The 24,507-nt window shown below is 38.1% G+C and overlaps 5 protein-coding genes across 8 annotated transcripts; 3 read left to right on the forward strand and 2 right to left on the reverse strand.

The window, feature by feature from the left end:
* Positions 1–2,034: 2,034 nt before the first annotated feature.
* Positions 2,035–4,434, reverse strand: LOC140013265 (subtilisin-like protease). Its single transcript, XM_072062470.1, has one exon. The coding sequence runs from the start codon at positions 4,430–4,432 to the stop codon at positions 2,090–2,092; it is 2,343 nt and encodes a 780-aa protein (XP_071918571.1). The 5' UTR covers positions 4,433–4,434; the 3' UTR covers positions 2,035–2,089.
* A 1,240-nt stretch (positions 4,435–5,674) lies between these two features.
* LOC140013708 (autophagy-related protein 8f-like) lies at positions 5,675–9,147 on the forward strand. Of its 3 annotated transcripts, none has more exons than XM_072063604.1 (6): positions 5,675–5,861; positions 6,278–6,349; positions 6,451–6,506; positions 7,455–7,507; positions 8,490–8,608; positions 8,759–9,147. In XM_072063604.1, the coding sequence occupies exons 2-6, from the start codon at positions 6,313–6,315 to the stop codon at positions 8,860–8,862; spliced, it is 369 nt and encodes a 122-aa protein (XP_071919705.1). In that variant the 5' UTR covers positions 5,675–5,861; positions 6,278–6,312; the 3' UTR covers positions 8,863–9,147. The 3 variants fall into 3 exon arrangements, with proteins under 3 accessions (XP_071919705.1, XP_071919707.1, XP_071919706.1); XM_072063606.1 differs by lacking the exon at positions 5,675–5,861 and adding an exon at positions 5,892–6,041; XM_072063605.1 differs by lacking the exon at positions 5,675–5,861 and adding an exon at positions 6,050–6,074.
* A 2,350-nt stretch (positions 9,148–11,497) lies between these two features.
* Positions 11,498–13,376, forward strand: LOC140013861 (uncharacterized). The gene is made up of 4 exons (XM_072064060.1): positions 11,498–12,356; positions 12,455–12,608; positions 12,735–12,793; positions 12,961–13,376. Exons 1-4 carry the CDS (start codon positions 12,096–12,098, stop codon positions 13,114–13,116), a joined length of 630 nt encoding a protein of 209 aa, XP_071920161.1. The 5' UTR covers positions 11,498–12,095; the 3' UTR covers positions 13,117–13,376.
* A 1,085-nt stretch (positions 13,377–14,461) lies between these two features.
* Positions 14,462–19,440, reverse strand: LOC140004119 (uncharacterized). 2 transcript variants are annotated; one of them, XM_072064120.1, is made up of 6 exons: positions 19,071–19,440; positions 17,214–17,291; positions 17,024–17,108; positions 16,245–16,333; positions 14,648–14,828; positions 14,462–14,565 (listed from the first exon to the last, which is right to left on the reverse strand). In XM_072064120.1, the coding sequence occupies exons 1-5, from the start codon at positions 19,374–19,376 to the stop codon at positions 14,685–14,687; spliced, it is 702 nt and encodes a 233-aa protein (XP_071920221.1). In that variant the 5' UTR covers positions 19,377–19,440; the 3' UTR covers positions 14,462–14,565; positions 14,648–14,684. The 2 variants fall into 2 exon arrangements, with proteins under 2 accessions (XP_071920221.1, XP_071920220.1); XM_072064119.1 differs by having other exon boundaries at positions 14,462–14,828; positions 19,071–19,437.
* A 2,195-nt stretch (positions 19,441–21,635) lies between these two features.
* Positions 21,636–23,982, forward strand: LOC113703786 (L-lactate dehydrogenase B). Its single transcript, XM_027225266.2, has 2 exons — positions 21,636–22,452; positions 23,288–23,982. The coding sequence occupies exons 1-2, from the start codon at positions 21,844–21,846 to the stop codon at positions 23,738–23,740; spliced, it is 1,062 nt and encodes a 353-aa protein (XP_027081067.2). The 5' UTR covers positions 21,636–21,843; the 3' UTR covers positions 23,741–23,982.
* The last annotated feature ends 525 nt before the right edge of the window (positions 23,983–24,507 follow it).

The raw sequence follows: 24,507 nt of genomic DNA on the forward strand, positions 1-24,507 counted from the left end.
AGCTTGACCATCCCACTTAAATCCTTTTTACGGGGGTAAAAGTTGGAGTAGATCAGGTTGTGGTTCTTTACAGGTCGGATTGCTTAAAGCTTTACGTGATGGAGGCATGCATGGTATCCAATATTATACAACGATTTATTTGATTGGCCCTCCTCCAGATTGCAAATTCATCCTTCAAATGTCTGAATCTGACAAATATCATCTTGACAATAACTGCAGTACTTGACTCAAATAGTGAACTATTCAATACTCACTCATTTTGTGAACTTTATGAATGCTATCTATCTCAAGTCCCATTCACTTCGAAAATTTCCACAATGATTTTAAACCAAGCTTGTCTTTTTTTCTTTTTGTGGGCTTGAGAAAGGAGACTTTTAAGGCTAAATACATTCCTATAAGTTACACCCCTCGTGTCTTCAAGCAAGAAAGTTTTTACAACCTCAAGTGGAAATTTTTTTGGGGGGGGGGGGGGGGGAGTAATAACCAGTTGCAATTGGAAACTGATTTTAGCGAGTATTTGAATGTTTGCCTCTTCACCAAAAGTGGCTTAGTAGCTCTTTTATCATCCACATTAAATTAACTGATCTTTTCCAAAAAAAAAAAAAAAAAACTGTCTTCTTGCATTATATCAATTGTAAGATTGTATCAATTGTCTTCTTGCATTATATGGACCATTCGTGATTTTTTCGGTGTTTTTTTGGGGTAAGAGATGGGAATCCTTGATTTTTGTTGTCGCATTTGAGGATAAAAATTTGAAGTTAATTTTGCACCTAAATACAGTATTAGGATTTAGGATATATGACTGTGAGTAGTGATCTAGGGAAAATTGGCCAAGTAACAATTAATTTAATCGAACGTTCGTTTTCAATTTTTGACCAAAAAAGAAGAGAAGAAAAGGTATATATATTGGATACAACTTTCACATAGGTAGGATTTCATTCCCCCAAACAAATATCTCTGAGTAAACGGGATCATGGAGAGAGCCACTATTGGTCGGGGGTTCATTTCATGTTTCTCCAAACAAGTTTAAATTCTTTTTAAGCCCATTGAATTGAACCATTCCCGTTACATGAAACACGGCCACTTTCACATGGTTTTAGCCCATTCTTCAGAGGTGTGCTTGCTACAACAATTCGTGCGGGATTCCTTCAACTCGCCGAAGAGGGCAATTAAGGACACAAGGGACTAGGATCCAAGGAAGCAAATGCCACGAGTTGAGGATCTTGTTGCATGATTTTCATGTCCTTTTCCTTTAAAGTGATAGGCTCTTCTATCCCATCACTTCTTTGTCAGCATTGCAGTACCCCGATGCACGACCATCTTTGTTTGCTTTCTCCATCCAGAGCCAGACCACCATCAGAAGTTCCCAGCACTGCAACAACTGGTAACAGCAGCAAAATCCACCCTTGAACATAATTGACGCCATCATTGTTGCAATCAATGCGTAGATGATCCTTTGACATTCCTGGAAAATGCATAAAAAGTTTGATAATGTTTCTGATGGAGATTTCTTTAGTAGCGTGGTGGAGTTGTTTGACATAGATTATATCTATTTCCGCTTCCTTGCTTGCTTTCATGGGCCTTGTTCCTGTCATTTCTGCCGAGTAAAAACAGGACATTTTGGCTTGACAGTTTCGTGATATCTGGAGCTGAAATTGTCAAATACACACAATTCTCTTCGTTCCCTTTATCTCAGCCGAGGTGTGAGCATGAATACAGAGTAAAACACTCACATTTGGGCTTATAAATTGGCCCCCTAGCTATTCTTCTTACATCTTAGATCGATTTCTCTACTATATGATTTCCTTCAATGGAGTCAAATCACAAGATAACCTATGCATGATATTGATGTATGTTCTCGCACTGTATACTCTTACTTGTCGTCAAGCTAATTTTGGATACATGATTTGATATTCACGCTAAGTCTGTTGTTGAAAGTTGAAACTTGAGAGCGGAAAATATGATATACGCATTTTAGTTAATTACGTTATGTTAAGGAGCGGCAATTTCAGGTTCATGCATGCAAGCAATAAAGATTATTAACTTTTCAAGACAATCAATGTCATTCCAGTGATACATGGAAAACTAATTACACAGTATTGGTAACCTGCTCAGATTGTTCGAGAGCTATAAATTCTTTGTCATAACTCGTATCTGCCGCTAATAAGACAGCAATTGCGCTTCTAACCCTGTGCTCAGATATCCATGTAATTGCTCCCTGGACAAAAAAGGACTTGTTGGATGACGTGGTTGTTCTTCGAAAAGTTATTTGATAGGTCATCTGCTGATCCAACTCTGTGAAGTTAAGTACCTCAGGCTGAACAGATACTTCAACCCCTGGAATTTCCTCTATTTCAACATGATAAGAAGAAACGGCAATCCCAACATTTGTCACTATCCTTGAATACGTCTGAGTAGTATTCTGAGGAAGTTGAATCGCAAATGAAGGATAATTAAGCTGCGCTTCTGGTATACTGGAGACAGTGGAACATGTAACTGGCTTACCCACAATTGTCCTAACGTTCTGGTCTGAGTAGCCCAGGCCACATAGATAAGGAATATAATCATTAGGTTGGATGTCATATACTAGCCCAGGGTCAAGAGCTCTTGAAGCATTGACTTGGCCAGCGCCAATCATGAATATGTCAGCAGGCACCCTCCTCTCATCTATGATTGGGCTACTAGTGACATTGGTGAAGTTGGCTGTAGTCATGATAGCTGATTTAATAGCAGCTGGTGACCATCGTGGATGTGCATTTTTTATCAAGGCTGCAATGCCACTGAGATGGGGACATGCCATTGAGGTGCCAGAGATCACGTTGAAATTTGATTTTGTTGTTGTCTTGTCCTCGACAGATTCACTCCATGCCGCAAGAATGTTAACACCTGGGCCAATAATGTCAGGCTTCAAGATGCCAGGGCTTGCATGGTTAGGACCTCTTGAGGAGAATGCTGCTACTGCAGGAGCATCTTTTACTCCTATAATTGTCCCTTTGAATTGTATGGTTGCTTTAGGGGTGGATGTCGAATTTATGTAAGCTTTGATAGCTTGTCCATCAGCAAAACTCACTTGTGTTGCAGGAAGAACATGAACTTCAGCAGAAGTCGTATATCCTGAGCTTTGCTGGTTCATAAGAATCATTGCAGCGCCCCCAGCATCTCTCACTGTTTCTCCTGTTTCCACTCCAAAGCCATCACAAAGTACTATTTTCGCTTTAACATCAATATTGTCCAGTGATCCTTTTTCACATGTTGCAGCAAATTGGTCACCATTCATGCCTGGATAAACCAAGGGTAGCAATGTTGTTTGGAAATCCTTGGGTTGGAAAAAAGACTGTCCATCAAATTCCTGATTGTTCCCTAGTACGGCTGTAGCTCTTACATCCCTGTCCGTTGTGCTAGCACCAACTGTCAGGATCCAAGGTGCTCCATTTCTCAAGGACTGGTATAATGGACCATAGTTGCCTGCAGAACAGCTCACAAAAACTCTATTTCGAATTGCACCAAAAGCCCCAATAGCAATTTCGTCCTCGAATAATGAAATGGGGAAATCAAAACCAAGCGAAAGAGAGAGAACGTGAACGCCTTCCAACACAGCAGCATCAATTGCAGCTAAGACATCAGCTGAACGACATCCATGTCTGGAACAAGCACTGTAGATGGCCAAGTGAGCATGAGGGGCCATGCCAACAGCTGTACCATTGGCATTGTCATACACATTGGCATTTGCCACAAAATTTCCTGCTGCTGTGCTTGCAGTATGAGTGCCATGCCCAACCTCATCAAATGGCAGCCCAGGCCTGTCTCTAATGAAACTCCTCAGACCAATTAGCTTGTTATTACATGGCGGATTTCCATATTCGCATCGCCCTTTCCATTCAGGTGGCGGAGGTGGCATGTCCTCATCACTGAATGACGGATGGTCAGGTGTAATTCCTGTGTCTATGACACCTATAATGACACCTTTTCCCTGGTTTGCATCAGACCACCCGCCAACCTTCTTATGCAGTCCCAAGAAGTCAGGGCTGTGGGTTGTTTGGAGGGCCAAGAGCGCTTCAGGTCTGGCAGACAGAAATCCTTTTTTTTCCTCCATTTCTTTTACTTCTTCAGCTGATAATCTAGCTGCGAAACCACTAACAACTTTGCGATAGGAATAAACCATGCGCGATGCATCATTCAACCCCGTGGTAGGATTTACTGGCAAGAATGAATAGTACCAGCTTTCCAAGTCTTCTAACTTGGAAGAATAAGGATCAGCTGGCAAACTCACATGGACAATATACGTTTCTAAACTTTTCTGCCCAATTTTAGTAGCATTTATTGGTGTAGTTTGAAATGGTATGGCTTTTGTTTCCTGAAAAAAGTGTGAAAAGAAACTAAGCAGGAAAATAAAAGAGAACAGCAGAACACAAGCCATGGTTGTTTGGCTCATTACTGATGAAATAAAATGTTTATATATAGAGCGCGTTTCTCTGGGGTGGAAACTGCAGCAAGTAGCAAAGATTACAGAAGGAAGAAAGGAGGCGTAGCATAGCTGCTTCTTGCATAAGACGGCAATGTATTTTGCATATCTCGAATTGGGAATGGGAATCATCCCAAAGCAGCGTTGATAGAAATGTTACATCAGCAGTAATTGTTGAGTAAGTTAGTTAGAAGTAATCTTCTGGTTTCTTGTTTCGTCTATGAGTGGGATGGATTGGTGACAGTATCTGTCCAGGAGGCTGCCCTATTAGAGCACTCAAGTTCTCAGAGAAATTATGGTGGATGTCTAACCGAATATGAGAAACTGTTATGGCAACCGTTACTTAAATGCATCATCATGCATTTGTTTTCTTGCATTTTAACTGCAATAGTTGCACAAGTTATAAAGAGTTGTACCAGACTCTGAATATGTCCTAAATATGAGAGTTTTCTTCAAATTCAGAAGAAAGAAACAAAAAGAAGAGGGCATTTTGGGTGGATGGGACAGCAAACCAATTTCTCGATTGAAAGATTTCTTCAAGGATGAGTTGACGTGCGCATTCTCTCAAAAGATCCTACTTACCATTCATTATGGAGAGTTCACATTAGAGGTGATTATGTGAATGAAGAAACAAATTAGCACTTAGTTTAAAAGGGATGTATATCTAAACTGCTATAGATTATTGACGTACCAAAGTTAAGAATGAGGAAGACTTTAATTTGAAGCTTCAAAGGACGACAAAATTCGTTTACATCAACTATTACTTCTCTTCTGTACACACACACTACACACACTAGAGGATGTTGGTCTCTTGCTAGATGAAACCTAAAAGTCAATCCATTTACTATTTTAATTCCCTAGGCGCGAGCTTATTATTTTTATTTTCCATTGAGAATTTAGCCTCGATGAAGATTCCTCTTTTGTTTCGATTTTTTTTTGGGCTTCTGCTGGTTGTCTAATCAATTTGGTTGGAAATTGACTGGAGGCACTTAAGCTTTTTCTAATATCTTTAATCAGTTTCTATCGTCGTATTATAAATTGCAATGGCTGAGATTGAAAAATTAAAGAAAAGTTGAATATTGTAATGATATATTGGGCTGTCCAGCCCATTTGAAAGTCCAAGATGGCAGCGATCGCACGCAAACTACTTGGACTAAAGAGTTGGAAAACCAATAAAAAATTTGGGCTCCTCAATAGTTTATAGTTCTACAGTAGAATACTCCAATATGCTTTTGTGGAGTTCCAATAATAAAGCAAAAGCAAGCTCATCATTCACTCAATCTTAATCAGTTTCCTTATTTTCTTCCGCCAGAATTCTATCGTCTCTTCCCTTTCTTTCTATCTGTCTTCATCATCGTTTTTTCGGTAATATATCTTCATCATCGCTGTGCACAAAAAGGTACGTTCTTTGGAGCAGTGTTGCCTTACACGTGTTTGTCAAGAATTTTTCTTTTGCTATACACGTTGACTTTTTAGTGCTCGATCGTATTCTTGCTTTCTCAGTTTTGATGGTTTTCTTTGCTTGATTCTGTTTATTGTACTGAATTCTTGGCGGGCTTTTTCAAATCCAATTATCCATGTGGGTGGTTGCTGGAGTTGAATTTTATACGTTGTATGATTCCCTAATTTGTTACTTGAAACAGAGAATAAAAAGATGATATTTTTGTTTTAGCACGAAATTATGGCAGATGATAGGAATTCATGATAATCAAGATTCAGTATATTATTCGGAGATGGATTTTTTTTAGAATTTTTCTTATTTTTTTTTATCAAGAAACTGAAATTCATGCACCTGCTCATGTATAATAATGTCAGGATACTGGTTTAAGGACTTGTAAGTTCGGGTGGAAATGGCAAAGAGTTCATTCAAGCAAGAACATGATTTTGGTTTGTTCTGGCCTTTCTATATTCCTTGAGTTTTATTGGGAAGTTTCCATCATATTGAACTCTTTGAAATTTCTGAATCTGTTTACGTCTATTGTTTTCAGAGAAGAGGCGTGCTGAGGCTGCCAGGATTAGGGAGAAATATCCAGATAGAATACCGGTGAGGTTGAAGTAATTGTGTGGGGATGAATTGTAGTGGCTGGTTAACTACTGTTTGGACTCTTGACAATTGAAAATTCAGTTAGGAATATAGCGTCTCTAGATGATTTTTAATCTGATTATTGAGCTTTTGCTTCAGAACTAATGCTATTCATGTAGACTGAGAGAGGTCTTTAGCATGCTAATTTTCTATCAGACTGCCTGTCATTGTTCATCTTGTTCTCGACGACTGCATTTTTTCAATCTTAAAATGAAAGAAACGGGTTTCTTTACTCAAGGAAAAACTAGGAGAAACTAAAGTGGCGAAGCTTTGGGAGGACAAGTAGGTTTGAGGTTATTTGTTAGTGCTTGTTTCCTAGGCATAGATACAATTCAAATTAAGTAAGGAAGTGCTTTCTGTTAAACTTAGATGAAAGAATCTGACAACTTAATGTTTCCAAAATTATTTTCTACACACGTTGCCAGTCAAGTGGCAATTTAACTGGAGAAAGGTCATTTCATATGCACTTTGGTTCTATGAAAAGTGTTATTCGCTGCTTGTGCCTCTTCCTTCTCATGCCAGGCAATTCTCATCTGATGATTTGAGTTGCGTATGTTGCTTTCCCAATTAACATATAAGTAGACATCAACAATCAGGGGATTTAGTGGAATTAGGTCAGACTTTTAAGTCTAACACATTACTTTTTGAGGCTTGTAGTTATCTGTGAGTTGAGAATAGTTAACCAATCATTACATTTACTTTACTAAGTATCACACTTAAAAGATTAATGTCTTTGCCGAAAATAGTGGCTGTACAAGTTACGGATTGATCTTATAGGTGCTTTCATCTGAGTTCCTGCATAAGCCATGCGTATGTTTGATTTCTTTTTTCCAGGATGATGCTGCTGTCACCTGCATTGGTAGTATACAAATTTATAATTCTTTGTCAAACTCTTGTCTGTTTTTATAGGTCATTGTGGAAAAGGCAGAGAAAAGTGATATTCCCGGCATCGATAAGAAAAAGTATGTTCTTTCTCTGCATCTCTGCTTTCCCCGTGCCTTTACTGCATCTGTGTTATATATAGCATATTCTACTAGTGTTGATTGTAAGCCTGCTTTGATGCTTCCAATTAGATAAACTTTTTGAAATAGTTTGATACTTGATCCAGAATGGTTAGTAATATAGATAACCTTGATATACTTCAACCAAAACGATGAATGCTTGGTCAAGGAGTGATGAAAATTCCAAATAGGAAATATTCCAGTATGTTGCCTGTATTAAGTTTGACAGGTTTTGGCTCCTATCTCTACAATCATTCATTTTGGATGAGAAGGTGAAGGAACTTCTTAATGTTTTAAGAATGAATATTGTCGTCAAATACTAGCTCTGACAGGGAGTGGTGTTTGTCTTTACCTTCATCACTGTTGTGGCAAAAAATGTTGCCAGTTGACTTCTTTTTTGTTCTTTACCTTAGTATTTTTTATGTTGCCGGTCATCTCCACACCCCAACCCACCACTCCTTAAAAAAAAAAAAAAAAAAAAAAAAAGATAAGGAAAATTTTCTTGTGTGGTTAGTTGAAGATTTATCTTGATTTAAGCAATTTCTGTGCAAAGCTGAAGTTACTAATTAATTGTTGAAAACTGAACTTCAAGTCTTTTCTAAATTTGTTTAATATTTTTGGTGATTATTTTCATTTGATGTCATATACTCTTCATTGTGGAGTTTTTAATGATAGTGCAAACATTAGTTGCAGCAAGTATATGCATGTCTGTTTAGGGTGCTAACTTGATGCAATTAAAGTCCTTTCCTTTGTGAAATTCTGCAATGGACTTGAAATTATTTTAAAAAAGGCATTAATCTCAAAATTAATCTGTTATTATACTCTGAGTCTTGATTTTCCTTGTAGTTATTTTGTAAACTTACAAATATCTGTAGGTATAGAACTTGATTACCTTATTGGGAAAGAGATCCTACATTTCAGTTTTCTGATTGGATCACTGCAGGTACCTTGTTCCAGCTGACTTGACTGTAGGGCAGTTTGTCTATGTAATCCGCAAAAGGATCAAGCTGAGTGCAGAGAAAGCGATTTTCATCTTTGTCGACAATGTCCTGCCACCAACAGGTAGCTCTTAATCTCACGTGTTTGTTTTATCTTCCCCCACTCCAAAAAAAAAAAAAAAACAAAAAACACAAAAAAATCATAACTGATGATATGGTGATTTGGACTTGAAGCTGCTTGAAACATTTGCCCTTTGTATGATGCTTGTTGCAGGGGGAATTATGTCAGCCATATATGATGAGAAGAAGGATGAAGATGGCTTCCTCTATGTTACTTACAGTGGAGAGAATACATTTGGAAGCAAGATCCTGCCTTAGCCACCAACAGACGTTCTCTCATAATTTCTTAAACCATTCGCCATCTTGCTTCCACTATAATACTATGGCAATCACTTGATTATCGTGCCCATCGTTCGTTAAAGATGCAGCAACCATGTATCAGTGTATAGCTTTCTCTGTACAGTTCTTGAATGCTTCCAACAGCATCCCTGCCTGCCGGAACATAACTTGAAATCTTCAATAATTATTTGGATCGCGCACTCAATTTGACTGTGTGAGGAACTGGGAAGTATGATCAAGCTTATAGTCCTGATTTTAGCCTTATAGCTGGTTCTTGCCTCTTGGTTATGCTTTTGGGTCCCCAGTAATCGCTCCCTTCCCTTGTCTGCAGACCTCTTCTTTCCCCATCGGGGAGCCTCCGAAGCAATAATAATAATAATAATAATAATAATAGATCAATGGCACTGGCATTCCAAAATTAGGTTGTCTATAAATTTAACTGCCAAAACTATGTCGAATTAACCTTTATTTGCATTATGGTTCATAAGAAACATGTTCTCCCAAGTATCAGGTCCTTGAACCTACACATACATCATCCAAGTGCAGAAGAAATTCAAAAGCCAAAAGGAGTATGTCTCAGATTAGTAGAGTACTATGAGAATATTATTTGCATTGACTTAAAATTGTTCAGCATATTAGGCTTTTGCAGAGGTTAACAAAGCTTGCAATGAACGAATCTCTTTTCTTTATCAACTTACTAGTTATTATTACCCTAATGCGAGAAGCACCAGAGCAGTGTGGAATAAACTGAAGTAGACAGAAGAGGGATCACAGACAAAAGCTTCATTTCTTCTCTGTTGAGAATTTCCATTGTTTGCTAACATGCAGCCGTAGCAAGCCTACCGCTCTTGCAACAGGTAAGTCTATCCAAGGCTCCAAGCCAATTCATCTTCTGTCAGTTTTAAGAGTCAAAGCCTGACTATCTCAGACATTTAAATGAATTGAGGATTGATCCAAAAGCAAAGGCTACAGAGTTTCCTTAATATAAAAGATTGGAATGCAAAATGAGAGTTAATTAGTGAAGACATCAGGTATTATAGACTGACATTAAATAAATGATGCATTCTATAATGATCAAAATAGTTCCATTCTCCACCTAGCTCCAGTGATTAAAGAAAAAAAAATGATGAGATGAGATGAGATGAGATAAAAACCAAATTCAGTGTATGAAGCAAACTTTGATGAATAAACCGTACTAACATTGATGAATTCTGGCATCATTATCCCTTCTCCTTGCGAATGGGGGGACCTAAATCTGTTCCCTTCAGCTATAATAACCCTGCCTAAACATACAAATACAAACCAAAAACAGAAGAGGAAAAGAAGACAGAAAACTCAAATGGACCTGGATCATGAGTCATGACAAAGATTTTCTCTTGAAGAATAAGATGATGGTCAGCAGCAATGGTACCCCATTTTGGTTTTTATGTGGCAACATATATATTTTCACATGGGAGTGGCACATGGATCAACTGCCACTTGGCGTGCATCCTGAATACTTTGATTTGATGCATGTACGATGGGGTTTTGCTCGGCCCCCCTCTGACCTCTGTCTTGGCCTGATGGTGCAATTGCCGGTTTGGCCATGTAAACTTGTCTCCCATTTCTTTTTCTCTCTTTCCGGGCCCTTATTCCCTATTTTCCCATACCCATAGGTCCCCGCTGTTTGAAGCCTCCACGGCCGTATTGAGCACTACTTGCTCGTATCATTATGGTGAAGTATAAATTTGAGTACCACAATATTTGATTTGACAATACCTCATTTATGATTCACATGCTACATTAATCTAGTATTCCTCTTCGATTATCATCTCATCGGGTTCTTTTCTATGATCAAAATCATACCAGTGAAATATTTCAGAAGAATTAAGCTCCGCCCTTACTAAAGTTTATGCAGAGGCAACGGAACTTTAAGAATTCAAGCAGTATCTCTACTGTCAGCTGCTATTAGGCAACTGTAAATTTTGAAACTGTTTTGCCATTAGGATGCTGCTTATTTTGAGTTCTTCATCATTGTAACAAACAGAAATAATAAATGAAGATTATCTTTTTCCAAAATTTTTTTAAAAGTAAAGTAGCTTAGGAAGAGGGAACGGTTTTTGGATAAAAGGAAGGACTGAAAATTCTTGTGTTGGGCTTGTCATAAGAATTGGTTGTGGTCTTTGTTCTTTGTCAGGGCTTATCATAAGATTATCTTTTCCTGACAAAGAACTTCCCTCGAAACATTTTCATACTTGAACAACTAGATTCTGAATTTTAGAACCTTATTTTCTTCTGGAAAATGACAGAACCCTGAAAATTCTAGCAAACCAACACATATGCTTATCTTAAGAAGCTGCCTGCTCTACATTCTACAATTCTTCCTTCTTGTCAAGATTTTCGCTTTCTGTGGGCTAACACACGGTTTCCAAATGTGTTGGCATGAGTTCTTTACCAAATTGCAGTCTTTCTTGGAGAGAGCAGGATCATCAACATCGATCAAGGACATGCTGTTATGTCATTTCTCTATCCAAGTCTTCCAATTTGCACCTAATTCATTTAATGGATTCACCCACATTTGAGAGAATGATACGAAAACTAAGCTGGAGAAGCCAGAACGAGCAAGATGCCATATATCTAAATCATGCTTTAATACAAGGACACTAGGATAGGTCAGGATATCTGCAAAGACGCATGGAGAGTCCTAGCTCTGCTCTTTTTAACTGTTTACTGTTAGTAGTTCTTGCTGTTTTTCTAGTTTCTACCGTTTTAGCATAACAAAGCTGGTGGTACGAGGAGGATTATGCAGGAAAGCATCTGAACCCTAGCTCTGATACGATAGATTATCAATTTATACTTCTCTATCAGATGAAATCAACCATTTAAAGGTGTTCCACGGTTTTACCTCGAAAATAGTCTAAAAGGAAGGGGGGAAAAAAGAAAGAAAGAAAGTTCCATAAGTTGCATTGCATGGAGGGTTGTAAAAAAGAATTACATGAAGGAAAGAAGAGGCTCTTTCTCCCTCTGTGTGACCCGTTTTTATACTCTATACGCACCATGCATTTACGTCTCTCATTTTTCGTCTGTGATTGGGCCCGCATTTTGATTAAAGAGTGGAAGAGGGGACAATGGGAGGCTGCCAATAGCTTCAATTTGTTTTCCATGTTCAGCATCTTAAACACCTGCATGTTATCCTACAACAAACCCTTCATCTTTACCAGAACCTGCATTTAATGCTCCACTTCCTTCACTATACATATATAACTTGGAGTTGCAACATGGAAATCCCATATATCAAATTAAAATTTGCATCCGATAAACCTACTCCTCCTCTGTCTGATAAACCTTCAAAATATTGCATCTCTGATAATATGTCTCTATTCCTTCTTCTTCTTCTTCTTCTTCTTTGTCTTTCTCTGCAAGCATGCGGTGCCAGACCTTTTGGAGTTGTTGATATAGAAAGAATTGTTACAGGGCTTCAGCTTCCTCACAAGGTCAGTATCAGTTTTCTACTAGCTTGGACGCTTTTTATACACAGAATACATATCTTAGCTTTTACAGTTTTTAAGGAGACTTTTTCCTTTCTCCACAGAATATTGAGCCTTCGAGAGCTGAAGGTCTAAAAGTGCAAGAACCATCGGTGGCTAGAATTGACAAAAGAATGATTCTACCCGATTGGGGTGGTGCAAACACAATCCAGGAGAAGAATTCTCAGACAGCAGGGAAAGAAAATGAAGATGATAAAGGTTGGCTTTCATCCTTCTCCCCACGAGGAATATAATCTTCTATCTCTACAGTTTTTCAGGAGAAAGTTTAGTAATCTATTTTGCCAATGATACTGTGTTACTAACATGGGCAGGCATGATTTGCAGGATATAGTGTTCTGCTGCCATCACCTCAAATGGATCTCCATGAGACATCAGAATTGGAGGTAAACCTCTTAAGGTCTTTTATTGCATGCACTAGCCACTTATTTTTACGCTTGCACTTCTATGCATGCATGAAGCACGTGCAAGAATTGTGAAAGAAAAAACACGAAATGTTCAACTGCAATAGGTGCCCCATGAAAATAACCATCACCATGGATGCTGTTTGTAGGATCAGGAGAGGAGAGCTCGATCGATAATGGAATCACCAACAGCCAAAGCAGAGGAGACTGTGGATTCTATGGAAAATGACGAGGGGGAGGACATAGTGGTCATGGATTATGCACAGCCCCATCGCAAACCACCCATTCATAACAGAAGACCCTAAAACAAAATCAATCTCTCTTCACTTAATAATTTTCTTCTGTTTTGACCTTTCTTATTTTTCTTATTCCCTCTCCTCGGGGATAAAATATGTCGGTTGCACCCGAGGAAAAGTGGAGTAACTTACACTTAGAAGCCTCTCATGGTTTGCTGTGTAACCTACGAATATGGGTATAGTAAACATCAACTCAAATCGTCCGTATTTTAGTTTATATCTATGAGTCACTACAGAAATATACCTAATAGCAGGATGCTTCTTAAATATGTGCATACGTCCTTTTTGTCTTTTACATTTATCTGTTGGTTTCCCTCTTGAATAGGGGAAACAGTTTCTAAGTGTTAGTTTGTGCACATTCTGTTGATTGTCCGTCCCAATGATAGGAGCAACAGGTCATGCACTGCAGTACTCAATTGTTTATCCCATTCACAAACAGTAGTGAGGAGAAGACCAAATAATTGAAACAGCCAAGTTGATGAACAACCTATAATACATGCGGACACCCTTAGCAAATGTTCCTTGGAATAGGTTCAAACCAGCGTGAAGGCCATGGCAAAACAGATAACCTACTAGAAGTGGATCCAAAAAGATCTGCTGTCTCTGACACTGAATTCCTACTTGAAGAGAGGTGGATTAGTTCTACCAGTAAAATATAGGAATTTCCAACTCGATGAATAATTTGAGTTTGCGAATGAAAAAATCGTGTGGCTTTTACGGTATAGCTCCGTAGCTCCATACTCTTTGCCCTACCTTGGGCTTTGAGAAGCTTAATTCATTATAACCCAAAAATTCTCAAGGATTCTGAATGTTGGCCTAAATCATTAAACCCTCTCCATTTAGGGCGTGCAATCGGCTTAGGTTTGATGCTAAAACCGTATTAACAGCAGTTCTGCCATACTTCTTTCCTTGCGGGCAATGTACTACTCACACAGAAATTAAAAGACGAGAGAAAAAGAAGTTGTAGAATTGAATTGACGCATGCACTTGGTTAAAGAGAGGAAGATCGGAGTCTTGAGGCCCCTCTTCAGAGCGTCACCGCCATTTTCTCAAGAATTTCTTCACGAAAAACCCGCCAGGTTCTACAAGAGCATTCTGCCGATTCAGGCACAAATCAGCGAGGAAACAGTGACTGAAACTGCATGTTAATAGCTTGATTTGATGCCCCAATTTCACCAGTTACATGGAACTATGGAAGAAGGTCGTGCTAATTCTAGGCGCCATTGCCAAGTTTGCTTGCGAGCCTAATTGTTATTTGACCGACAATGTGGTCTACGCAAAATTTACACCGCAACTCATGTTCTTTTGACGGACAAGAAATCAACTCCAACAAGTACAAAGAGAGAGACAATAGTGACTGGCCTGGTGCCCAAGCTTACTTCTGGTCATTATTCTTAAATAAGATGAATGAGATGCATGAAGCAAGCAAACAGGTTTCTGACATCAAGCACCTGAAAACTGAGCAAGAGCAGCAGTCCATGATGTCAGCATGGGCAAGGGTACGGATATCAACTTGAGAAATGTCCCAGCAAAAAGCTACCTTTAGCCAAGTAGAAGAATTTAGCAAGTAAAACAATTTAAGTACTGCTACAGTTCACGATAAATGGCTTCACAAACTTGATGAATTCAGTGGTTCTCGCTCCAAGTTTTAGATCAACCTCACCGCCACCCAACCAGAAGAAATCAGGATTGAGCTTTACAATTGCTTCATCCAAAATCACCTGGGAAGATATTATGTTTTACCATCAGTGTGATACTGTCATGATACATAAAATAATAACATGTCTCTCGCACATACGGCAAGCAAACGTGATCATCATTGTACTTTTGCTCTGTGACCACATATAGCTTACACAAACGTGAAAGACGAATAAGGAGGTGCTCCATATTGGGGCCTCTGGTTCCTTTTGGGGGACTTAAACTTCACTAAATAGGGATAAGAACTTTATGGTAATGGACAATGTTAATCGTGATCTCAAATTTTAAAACCTATACATCTCTAAATAAGAATCCACCTGGCACAACAAGAGGATGAAAACTAGCGCAAAATTCAAAAGTATGTTCACTTAGGATCATGCAATCTCAATTATAGTTCTAGCCAAAAAAAAAAACCCTGTTTAGCTAAAAGAACATTGTTACAGACTCAGTCCGTCTATGAATCACCATATTTCACATTGAACTGTTAATTATACATTACACATCCCTACAAGAAGTTGTGCCACTAGAGAATCACATCCATCATTGGAGGATTCTGTTCAACATCTTCACAGTTCAAATGCTCCCGAAACAAACATGCTGAATTTAGATCCTAAACAACATAGACGGCGGCCCAAGAGTTGCACATTATTAACACTTAATTCATCTAATGCAACGATCAATTGAAGATGACTAGCATAAGACAACACACGAATTGAGAACCAAAACAAAAGAGCTGCAAAATAATAGGAATGCAACTGATTTATATGTGCATATCAGATCATAAGTAGCTGTATGTTTAAAGTTCCACTGCAATTTCTCCATAGCACAGAAGCATAACTAATGATTCACAGCAGATACAATTTCAAGCTGACCTTTGGGAGATAAAATTGTGACAGGTATGATATGTTAGGACAGCAAGCAACACAACAGCTGGCATAATGAATGGCAGAACTCAATTTATGACAAGAATAAAATTCACACCTAATATCGACATTTTCCATCTATAAGCAGGAGCATGGGGGACCTTTGTGCAAGTATCTTATACAGCCAATCATAGGCTATAACAGGATAGACAGAGGAACATGACCTCAATTGTCAAAGGTTAGGGCCCAATTTGTTCACGCTGCACCAAACAGCAAGAATACCGTGGTGCTTCCTATAGATTGATAATAAGCAAGTGGATGAATAAGAGGATAGCCACAAGCTGCGAAATGTTTTGCCACATTTATGACTACAACTTATTCTAACTAAATCATTCATAATTTTGATGTAAATGTTAATTTGTATTTTTTTCATGTTCTCTCATGAAAATAAAAAATACCTGCTTCTGGATATAATTGCAATTAATATAGACCAAGAAAATTTTCATGCCAGATTCGAGATAACACACCTAGAACTCATCAATAACAAGAATTTTGATTCACAAAATTTCTGATTACCGGGATGTCTGTTTTCATGCCAATACACGTCACGGCATTGTGTTCATAACCAGTCAACTTGACTGATGTCTCCTCAGGAGCAAGTCTCACTGCACAAGATATGCCAAACATTAACATCAGGAGGACTAATTTTCCCAATCTACACAATAGTCAGCTTAAGGACCAGTCTCAGCCACTGATTCCCCGACCAAAAAAAAAAAAGAAAAAAGAAAAGGACTGGAAACTAGCATTACCATTATGCATTTGAAAGATCTTTTAAGTCGTAGCACTTTCAGGTAGAAGCAAACATAATAGTCCAATTACGCAGCCCATGACAATCAACTAAATAGCTTAAAGCAAGGATACAAACTCATAAAATAACTATCTATGAAATGAATTAACAGTGATGATTTAGAAAACAAAGTAACTAACTCAAAAGGATGATACAAAGGAAAAGAATGTCACAACTCATTGTTATGACATGCATTCCAAGCACAAATCATAAATTCAATTGTAGGTCGTGTATGAATCAATATCAGTTGAATTATGACAATGCCTACAACTACTGTAACCAGGCTTGGAGTGAAACCTGCAGCTTCTCCTCGCAGCAAAACTCCAAAAAGTTCAATGAGCTTACTATAATTCTGACCAGTAGAAAGTTTAATTGCATCTCAACTTGAGACAAGCAAAAGTGTGCAGGCAATTCCAAGAAATATCATCAAAAACAGGTCTACACAATGATTATGAAATGTCAGTAACAAATACAGGAAGCTGCTTAAACTTGTCATCTGCCAACTTACTATTAAATTTCTTTTTGGCTATCTGACCATTGTTGAGTGCATATAGAAAATTCTTCACAGCCTCAGCACTAAACCGAGCAGTATACTGCAATCAAATGTGCAAAGTCACTCTTATCCATATTCAGCTGTCTTCTGCATTTGTGTGGCACAATATGATAATGGAGAAACTAGTAATAAGTTATAAAACTACCTGCACAACAACAACATAATACTTTGAATAGTTGCGATCACTACAGTCGGTCACATTTGATGGGGCTTGAGTGTTTACCTGTGCCATGTAGAAAGACTGTGTCAGAAAGAGACTTCAGGGCCTAATATCAAAAAATGCAGGTATATACGGGGAAAAAAAAAAGTTTGATGCTCCAATGGTCAAGCACATCGTCATGGTCATTATCAATCAGCAAACCCAGGAAGTGTTCTACTTAAATTGAATGCTCAACATACAAAGTGAGGCCTGGTGGAAAACTTTGTTGCTTTGGTACATCTAAGCTCAGACTCAGTAACATAAAGTACAACATTAAATTCTTTATCAGTGTATAAATACTGGTATGGATAGGGAAGCAGTTGTTTTTGAAGGACAGTCTTGAAATGGGAGGTTGAGATGACTGTCACCACTTTTTTGGGGTGTGATATTATCAGGTTTTACGCAATTCTTGCTTCTGGAGGGACTCCACTCTGCTCTTGGCACATTATTTGGAATACAGAAGGAGATGATAATTAACTTTCTGGTTGGTGTAGCATTGAAAATGACTAAATGTGAAAAAAGAGTCAGTCAGTAAACACAAGGAGATTTGATCAATAACTTATCTAACACATCATGGAGAGAGATGAACTGTTTGGAGTGTCAGAATTAACAGTGTAAAGATAGAAGGGACTCGAAAAAACTCAATCAACTAGACACCTTTATGCTTCATAACCTATATCTATCTTGAAATTCTTTTACTTCTGAATTGTCAGGAACACAATCACATATGACTCACAGAGAAGAGAAACAAAAGGAAAAGGATGAATGGGACTGAAGCTGAAGGCAGGCATGTGGCACTGATTTTAGTCCAACAGCAAGCCATCAAAAAAAAAAAAAAAATCGACAGACAACAAGATAATTACCAAAAACTCCAGAAAAATAACATGAAGCGAGAAGCTTCAGAAGAAGCTACAGAAGTTGAGTTTTATAGGAAACTAATTAGCGATGATTCTCAAATGTGATATTCTCCTATTGGAATAATGAGTTGTGCTTAGTTATCAACTAGAATATAATTAATTAGTTTCAAAACCGTTTTCTTTAGTCACTATGATATAGCAATACTTTCACAACTTCTAAAAGGATCACAATTTCTTAAAACCTATTATGAATAGTTTGCATTTGCCCAACATTTTTACACTTTTACATTTTTATCTGGTTCTTTTTTTTTTTAATAGTTATTTCAGTTAAACTGATCCTTGGGAATAAATTTGCCTCAAAGAGACATCTATCACACTCGTGGATGCCAGTTACCAACAATTTATTTGCCATGAAATGAGAGCCACTCTGTACTGAGGCATTCTTCTGTCATTCACTTAGGGTGAAAGATGAACAAGGCTACTTGTTACTTGAATCAAGCACGATTCAAGGAGCGAGCTTTCAAGATTGGTTCGTTAGCTAACCAAACCTCATCTCATGTTTGTTAACTTTTTAAGCACGCCTCTATAAGCATAAAACCTGAAATTAACATTTAAATTATCTATTCAAAGCTCGCTTTGATATGAAAGCTCACTTGAGCTCGAGTAGAATGACAATGATCCTAGCTCGAATACAACTTTAAGCTCTTTCTGAAGCTTTTGCCTCCATTGTCCTCGTTCACAAGCCTACAATTCCCTCGCCCTACAATCATTCATTTAAAAATTGAATCTTTCGGTTATTATTACTTCACCTAGTTACTTCAGCAAGGCCAGAACAAGCATAAATAATTATTATTAGACATAAAGGCAATGCAGCTAGCACGGAAGAGTAGAACAAAATAGGAAATTTGTAATTGAAAATCGAAGATGTGAAAGAACACCGTAATACCAAGACAATGCTTTTGCAGAGATGGTGAATAGAAGCGGCGCCAAGGACGTCGCGGCGGGCGTCGAAAGTCCAATCGTAGTAATCGGAGGAAACGCGTTTGAAAATGAAGTCATTAACGCCGTTAGAGCGAAGGATGGCGGAGAGTCGGGCTTCGGTGGCGGTGGCGACGGCGGAGCTGGCGTCTTCGGAAGCAGGGGAGAGTGAAGGGGAGTTGGACAAGTGGCCGTGCAGGAGAGAGAGTTCGAGGTTTGTTACTCGTTGGAGGATCCGGGTTTGGACTTTCTCTAGATCCGCTAACGCCTCCATGGGCCCGACTCAGCTGCTGTGTCCTTTGGTTGGTTCATATATTAGAGCGAATCGGGTGAGCTGCGAATTTTGGGAATAAGAATAAAAAAAGTGCGCATTATTGGAAAAGAATTTTGGGAATAAGAACAAAAAAATTTCCTCTTGTGTGCATTATTGGAAAAGTCTTTGGTGAGTATATAGATTTCAATTGCATCTCATTTTATGTTTTTCATTTTAGGAATTTAAAAAGAATATTGAATCATTTGGTATCTTTGATTTTTACAACTTGGTTATACTAACAATTAGTAGTATAAAGCAAAAAAAAAAAAAAAAAAGAACTACTATGTTTGAAGTCTGCTCCTATCAAGAAGGTGTAGTTTCTTTTTCTTTTTCCCTTTTTTTTATGCTATCAATTGATTTCTGGCCAATAGAGATGATTACCAAGAGACTAGGAAACCTTGTGTACAAACAAAATTTAAAGTAAAATAATTTATTTCACAAATTTCAATCACCTTTTTATCTTTTTAATTATTTTTTTATTTCACTTACATTACGTCACAAAAAGCGCTACATTAATTATTTTAAATAAATCATCCAAATAAACTCTTATCCAAACAAACTTGGCCAATTTCTACTTTCCGGAGAAGAAAATGAGGCATTGATAAAGCGGTTGCTGATAGAAAAGAAATTGCTGGAGTGGTTAAAAGTCATTGGTGAGCCTTTGAGCAATAGTCTAGGTGTTTCTCCTCCCCTTTCCTCAATCCCACATCGATTGTGAGTGATGTGTGTATTATTTAAAATTCTTGATGTGGCCTGAAAGTCAGCATGCCTTTTGAATTGGGTCGTAAATTCACCTTAGATAACATGTGCGTGTGTTGTTTGCGTTTGGTGAGGGATAAAGCAGGTAATCAGATCTAGAAGCATAAGAAAGTTACCGAATCGTCAAATGTTTGAATTCTGACGAGACGCGATGCATTAGTGTTGGTGGATTGCACCGCAGCTTATCCCATCTAGAAGCATAAGAAAACTACCAAAGCACTGTGGTTCCCCCGAATCGTCAAATGTTTGCGTTCCACGCAATGATTTTGTCGAATCTAGACCAAGGGGCTAGGAATAGAATCCAGGCTTTCGGGGATCATATAATTGGTTCTCATAGATAAAACATAAAATATAGTATTCTTTTTTTTTTTTTTTTGCCCTTTTGGGTTCAAAATATAAAATCTAGAATTCACCAACCAACATTTATTTCTTTGCCTTTTCGATTAGTTACCTCTCTATTTTGTTCAATTTGTGTGGACGCGTTGTGTAATTTCGCATGCTATGAATATGTTATTTTGATTGCATTTGTCTTAAAAAATGAACTGATGGTTGGAGCACTGTTGCCATCTTTGACAATGATATTACTTTTTGATTTTTTTTTTGAAAAAATCGTCCAAAACGTCCATCATATTTTGTAAAATAATTTTTTTCGTCCCTCACTTTTAAAAGTGTAATTTTATGTCCCTTACATATTCACATCGGTCAAATTTAGTTTCTAATTAGGTTTCCGATCATTTTTTGGTCGGAATCCATCATGTGCAAGGCACGTGATCATTTTTAAGGGTAAATTTGTCAAATTATATTTTACATAATCTGATCTATAGTCCTCCACATTTTATAAAATAAATTTTTTCGTCCCTCACATTTTATAAAATAATTTTTTTCATCCCTCACATTTCACAAAATAAATTTCTCCATCCCTCACATCTCAAAAAATGAATTTTTCATTTCTCACTAATTATACGTGTGAATATATTTTTTTTTAAACATATGTATATGTCTATTTGATTTTGCATTTGTTTTAGAAAATGAACTGATGGTTGGAGCACTGTTGCCCTCTTTGATGATGAGATTACTTTTTGGTTTTTTTTTTTTTTGCTTTTTTTATCAATGAAATTTCTTTTACTTTAAAAGTTTAATAAATATAAAAAGTTGAAAAAAAAAGACACTTCACTTTAAACTGAATTGGGTGAATTATGTTAAATTTTAAAATTAATTTCAAATGCAACTCACTCAAATTTTGTTTTGTTGAGAGACTTGTTTGAGACAATGCATTGTTGAGGGACTAAAATAGTGTAATGGAAATAGTTTAGGGGTCGGAGAATAGTTTCCCCAAACGAAAATGAACGTCAATGATGGGCTTCCAGCCTGCCACTAGTCTACCGCCAGGTGGCATAAATTTGCTTGGCCCTGTACGTGATCACTCCTCCCTCCAAATGTAAAGTCTCCAGGAAACCGTTGACCGTTGAAAAAGCCAGGATGCCCAAGTTTCCACTCTCCTCTCCTTCTCCACGGCCTCATTCCCCACTTTCCCATTTGTCCTCTGTCTTTTCCCCTTCTCCAATCCAGGCCTTGCCATAAATAACTGCAAAATCCGCCATTGCCACCACTACCAACATCTCCCCTCCCATCCCAAACAACCTTTGTATTTTCAATTCATAACACACCAATGAAAAAGATCGAGTCATCTTCCACACTAGGCCCGGGTGGCCTGGACATCTCCAGAGCCTTCTTCAAACCCATTCTCAACTCTGCCCCACCTTCACCCACCAAACGCCACACCAAAATCTCTGTTATTGGGGCTGGAAACGTTGGCATGGCCATTGCACAAACCATCCTCACCCAAGATCTTGTTGATGAGCTAGCCCTTGTCGACGCCAAGCCCGAAAAACTCCGCGGAGAAATGCTTGATCTCCAACACGCAGCTGCTTTCTTGCCAAGAACCAAAATCCACGCTTCCGTGGACTACTCAATAACTGCCGGGTCGGATCTTTGCATTGTCACAGCGGGTGCGCGGCAGATCCCCGGTGAGAGTAGGCTGAATCTTATACAGAGGAATTTAGCCCTCTTCAAGCTTATTATTCCTCCGTTAGCCAGGTATTCTCCGGATTGTATACTCTTGATCGTTTCAAATCCTGTGGATGTTTTGACCTACGTGGCTTGGAAGCTTTCTGGGTTTCCGCCTAATCGCGTTATTGGATCGGGTACGAACTTGGATTCGTCTAGGTTCCGATTTCTGCTGGCGGATCATCTCGATGTCAATGCTCAGGATGTGCAGGCAAGTTTAGTTGCGCTACTATTACTATTTAGTTCATTAACATCTGACGTCTTGTAAGTTTTTTTTTTTTTGGCCCCCGCTCCCGGGGAAGGGGGGGGGGGGTGGGGAGCTATTGGGAATTTGCTCTCAGCATTTTGCTTCTTTTGGTTTTACACTTTTTCATTGTTAAAACTTTGAATGATTAGGCTCGAGAAGAATTTGAACTTTACCTGATGACAGCTATATGATGATAATTGACGGTGGGGTCCTAACAAGAGTGTCATGTTAGAGTATTACTTAGTTCTAAATCGTGCTGCATTTGGCGGGGAAAATATAAGGCCTAATTATTCTGCACAACAAGTGTTTTATGGTCCATCATCTGTGATTAAGTCAAAGGATCACTGCCTGCCCTATCTATCGGCTATCGGGTAGCTTTAGCGCCTGATGGCTTGGAGAGAAGGCTGCTCATCTCAACTTTGTCCTCCAATAGCTTTAGCCTGACTGGAGGCGCAATTTCTAAAGCGACACTTTTGGACTATTTTAGTTCTTTCTTACCATTGGTGAAAGTTTTAGTATTGAAGTGGCAACTTGCAGATGGTGATTTTCATATGCGTAGGAGAAAGAAAAGACAATTGGTTGGGTAGATTTCAGTGCAATTCTTTTCTAATTAACCCCTAACATTGCAGGTTGGATACCAGATCTTGTATAGTTTTGGTTCTATAAAATTGCCAAGTTGATTTTAACCATTGTTCTCAAATTTTGATTGCAGTCCTTTTGCGTAACTTTCCATAACACTGTCATAAATTGCTAATATAAATGTATTTGATTTATCTTGTATGAAATCTACGGTCACTAGGCATACATGGTTGGGGAGCATGGAGACAGTTCAGTGGCGCTGTGGTCTAGCATTAGCGTGGGAGGAGTGCCAGTGCTTAGCTTTCTAGAAAGGCAGAAAATTGCATACGAGAAGGAAACTCTTGAGAACATTCGGAAAGAAGTTGTGGAGAGTGCCTATGAAGTAATAAATCTCAAGGGTTACACTTCTTGGGCAATTGGCTACTCAGCGGCTAACCTGGCTCGATCCCTCCTGAGGGATCAGAGAAAGATTCATCCTGTCTCTGTTCTTGCAACAGGCCTCTATGGAATTGATGGTGGAGATGTTTTTCTGAGCTTGCCTGCTCAACTTGGTCGGAGTGGCGTCATGGGTGTGGCAAATGTGGAGTTGACGGATTGGGAAGCACAGCAACTCAGGAATGCTGCTACTACTATTTTGGAGGTGCAGAGCCAATTGGAAATCGAGGACCATTGATTCAAACGCCTTGAGTCAATTGGCATTTGGTTTCTTGAGATCAGATTCTGTATGGGGAAATTTTTGGGCTTTTCAAGTTGCTTGCTAGGTTTCGTAACCTTCCTAGCTTCTAGGTTCTCTTTGAGGTACTTTCATGAGATAGTAGTATGTTGTAATATTTCTTCTTTTTGTTCTGTTAATGAATGTCAAACAGTTCGCGAAATTTATCTGAATTATCGCTACCAGCTGCAAATTTAGCATGATTCTCAGTGTTGATTATGAAACCAATTTAAAATTAATGCTTAAAGCGGGATAAATCTATATATATATATATATATATATATATATAAGAGACATGATTATTGCAGTATAATAACAAATAACTATGATTGTTTTCTTTCAAATTGAAACTGGAGACTTCTAAGGTTGCCTGTGTTTGTTTGTTTTTGGCTGAGACCCGACCTTACATTTATCTGTTGTCATTTAAGTAGTTAATAATAAAAAAATTTCTATGGTATATCTAATACACAGAAAAGTTCCTCGTAGTTTCAAAGCATACAAAATGATATCTCATGTTTTGAATTAAATTGTAAACTAATAGAATTCATTAAACTTAACGGAATCCGATAAATTTAAAGGAAAACTTAAAGAAATTCGATAAATTTAACAGTAAATTTAACGAAATTCGATAAGTTTAACGGCCAAAACAGTCGTTCTCGTTAAGTTTAACGAATTTTGTTAGTTTACAATTTAGTTCAAAATATGAGGTGCCATTTTGTATGTTTTGA

The sequence above is a fragment of the Coffea arabica genome, chromosome 8c (genome assembly GCF_036785885.1).
Source record: "Coffea arabica cultivar ET-39 chromosome 8c, Coffea Arabica ET-39 HiFi, whole genome shotgun sequence".
Taxonomy (NCBI): domain Eukaryota; kingdom Viridiplantae; phylum Streptophyta; class Magnoliopsida; order Gentianales; family Rubiaceae; genus Coffea; species Coffea arabica.